We start from the raw sequence: 1,609 nt of genomic DNA, 5'->3' as shown, positions 1-1,609 counted from the left end.
GTGTAGAGGTGAGGGGGTTTTGTGCGGTCGAGGGGTCTCAGTGTGGGTCTTGTGGGGGGCTCTGTGGGGCTGAGGGGGCTCTCTGTGGGACTGGCGGGTTGCGATGGGGCTACGGGTTCAATGTGGGTCTTGAGAGGGGTGCCGAGGAGTTGGGAGGGGGCTTTTTTTTTGTGGGGTTAGGGGTTTGCTGTGGTTCTTAATGGGGTTTTTGTGGGGTTGAGGAAGTCGCTACGGGTGCGGGACTTGGGACGCTGTGGGACTTGGGACGCTGTGGGACTTGGGACGCTGTGGGACTTGGGACGCTGTGGGGCTGGGAGGGGGCTCGGCCTGGGTCCTGGGAGAGGCTCTGTGGGATTCCAGCGCTCACTGCCTCCCCTCCAGGAGCTGGAGTTGCAGGCGCAGCTGCACGGCCTCCCCCTGAGCCCCCCCCCGGCAGCGACGCTGCCAGACGCAGGGGGGTCCGAGGAGGAGACCCCCGGCGCCCCCCCCTTTCCCCCCTCAGCCCCGCAGTGCCTGCTGGACCTGGCACTGCCCCACGACCTGGGGCTGCCCTTGGGGCTGGGCGTGGGCGGTGGGGGGGGGCTGGATGACCTCCTGATGGATGAGGGCGGGGGGCTCGAGGCCTTGGGCCCCCCCGGCACCCTCGTGGCCTCCCCCGGGCCGTCCTGCGCCTCCAGCCCCCGCAGCAGCCTCAGCATGGAGGACGAGCCCTGAGCCCCCCCCCGCGGCCCCTCCCGGCCCAATCTCCCCGTGGTGATTTTGAGGCGTCTCGTTAAGATGGAGCAGCTCCTTTAAGGGTGGATGTCTCTTTGATGTGGCATCGCCGCTTTAAGGCCGTGGGCCCCACCCTCGTGGCCCCGCCTCTCTCCCTGGCTCCTCCCCTGGGGGCGGGCCCTCAGGCGCGAAGTCCCGCCCTCTCGTTCTCGCCCTGTCCCGCTTAAAGTGGCCGCTGCCCCTTTTTTTCTCAGTTTTTTTACGAAAATCTTAAAAAAAAAAAAGCAGCGGAAATAAACTTTTATTAACGAAACGGTGCCTGGTTTTCACAGGGGTCCTATAAACATAGGAGCGCGCGAGCTACGTAGAAATGTAGATGTAGAAAGGCCGGAGAATCCTCCGCGGAGGACCGACGCGGAGCCCCTCCCTTCTGCAGCCTCCTCGCGCTGCCGCTCTGCTCTCCAAACTCTATGGTTCTTGCGTCACTTCCGTTTGCGCATCTTGAAGAGAGGAAGTGCCGGGAAGAACGTAAGATGGCGCAGGCGCTGTCGGCGGAGGAGTTCGAGCGGATGCAGGTGGGGGCCGGGGGGGTCCCGGGCCGGTCCGGGGTGGCCGTCAGGACGGCTGTGACACCCCCCCCTCCCCACTGACCCCCTAAGGCTCAATTGCTGGAGCTGCGCACGGAGAATTACCGTCTCTCGGACCAGCTGCGGCGGAGCAGCGCCGGTAAAGGGGCGGCGGGGGCGGCCCCGCGGGGTCCTGAGGGGCTCGGGGGGGCCCTGAGGTGCCGACCCCCCCACCTCGTGTTCCCCCCACCCCAGAACTCGCGGGGCTGCGTCAGAAGGTGCAGACTTTGGACAAGGACCTGGCCAAAGCCAATAAGGTGGGACCCCCC

General features: G+C 65.9%; 1 protein-coding gene across 1 annotated transcript; it reads left to right on the top strand.

Moving 5' to 3' along the window:
- Positions 1 to 378: 378 nt before the first annotated feature.
- Positions 379 to 1,027, top strand: LOC110391535 (transcription factor E3-like; the record flags this gene model as incomplete). The annotated part of the gene is given in 1 exon segment (XM_021383426.1): positions 379 to 1,027. A coding segment is annotated over 1 exon segment (336 nt), but the record flags the coding sequence as incomplete, so codon positions are not given.
- Between the last annotated feature and the right edge of the window lie 582 nt (positions 1,028 to 1,609).

Source organism: Numida meleagris, unplaced genomic scaffold (assembly GCF_002078875.1).
Source record: "Numida meleagris isolate 19003 breed g44 Domestic line unplaced genomic scaffold, NumMel1.0 unplaced_Scaffold398, whole genome shotgun sequence".
NCBI classification, from domain to species: Eukaryota; Metazoa; Chordata; class Aves; order Galliformes; family Numididae; genus Numida; species Numida meleagris.
Note: the sequence above shows the minus strand (reverse complement) of the source record. Positions and strands in the feature narration are given on the sequence as shown.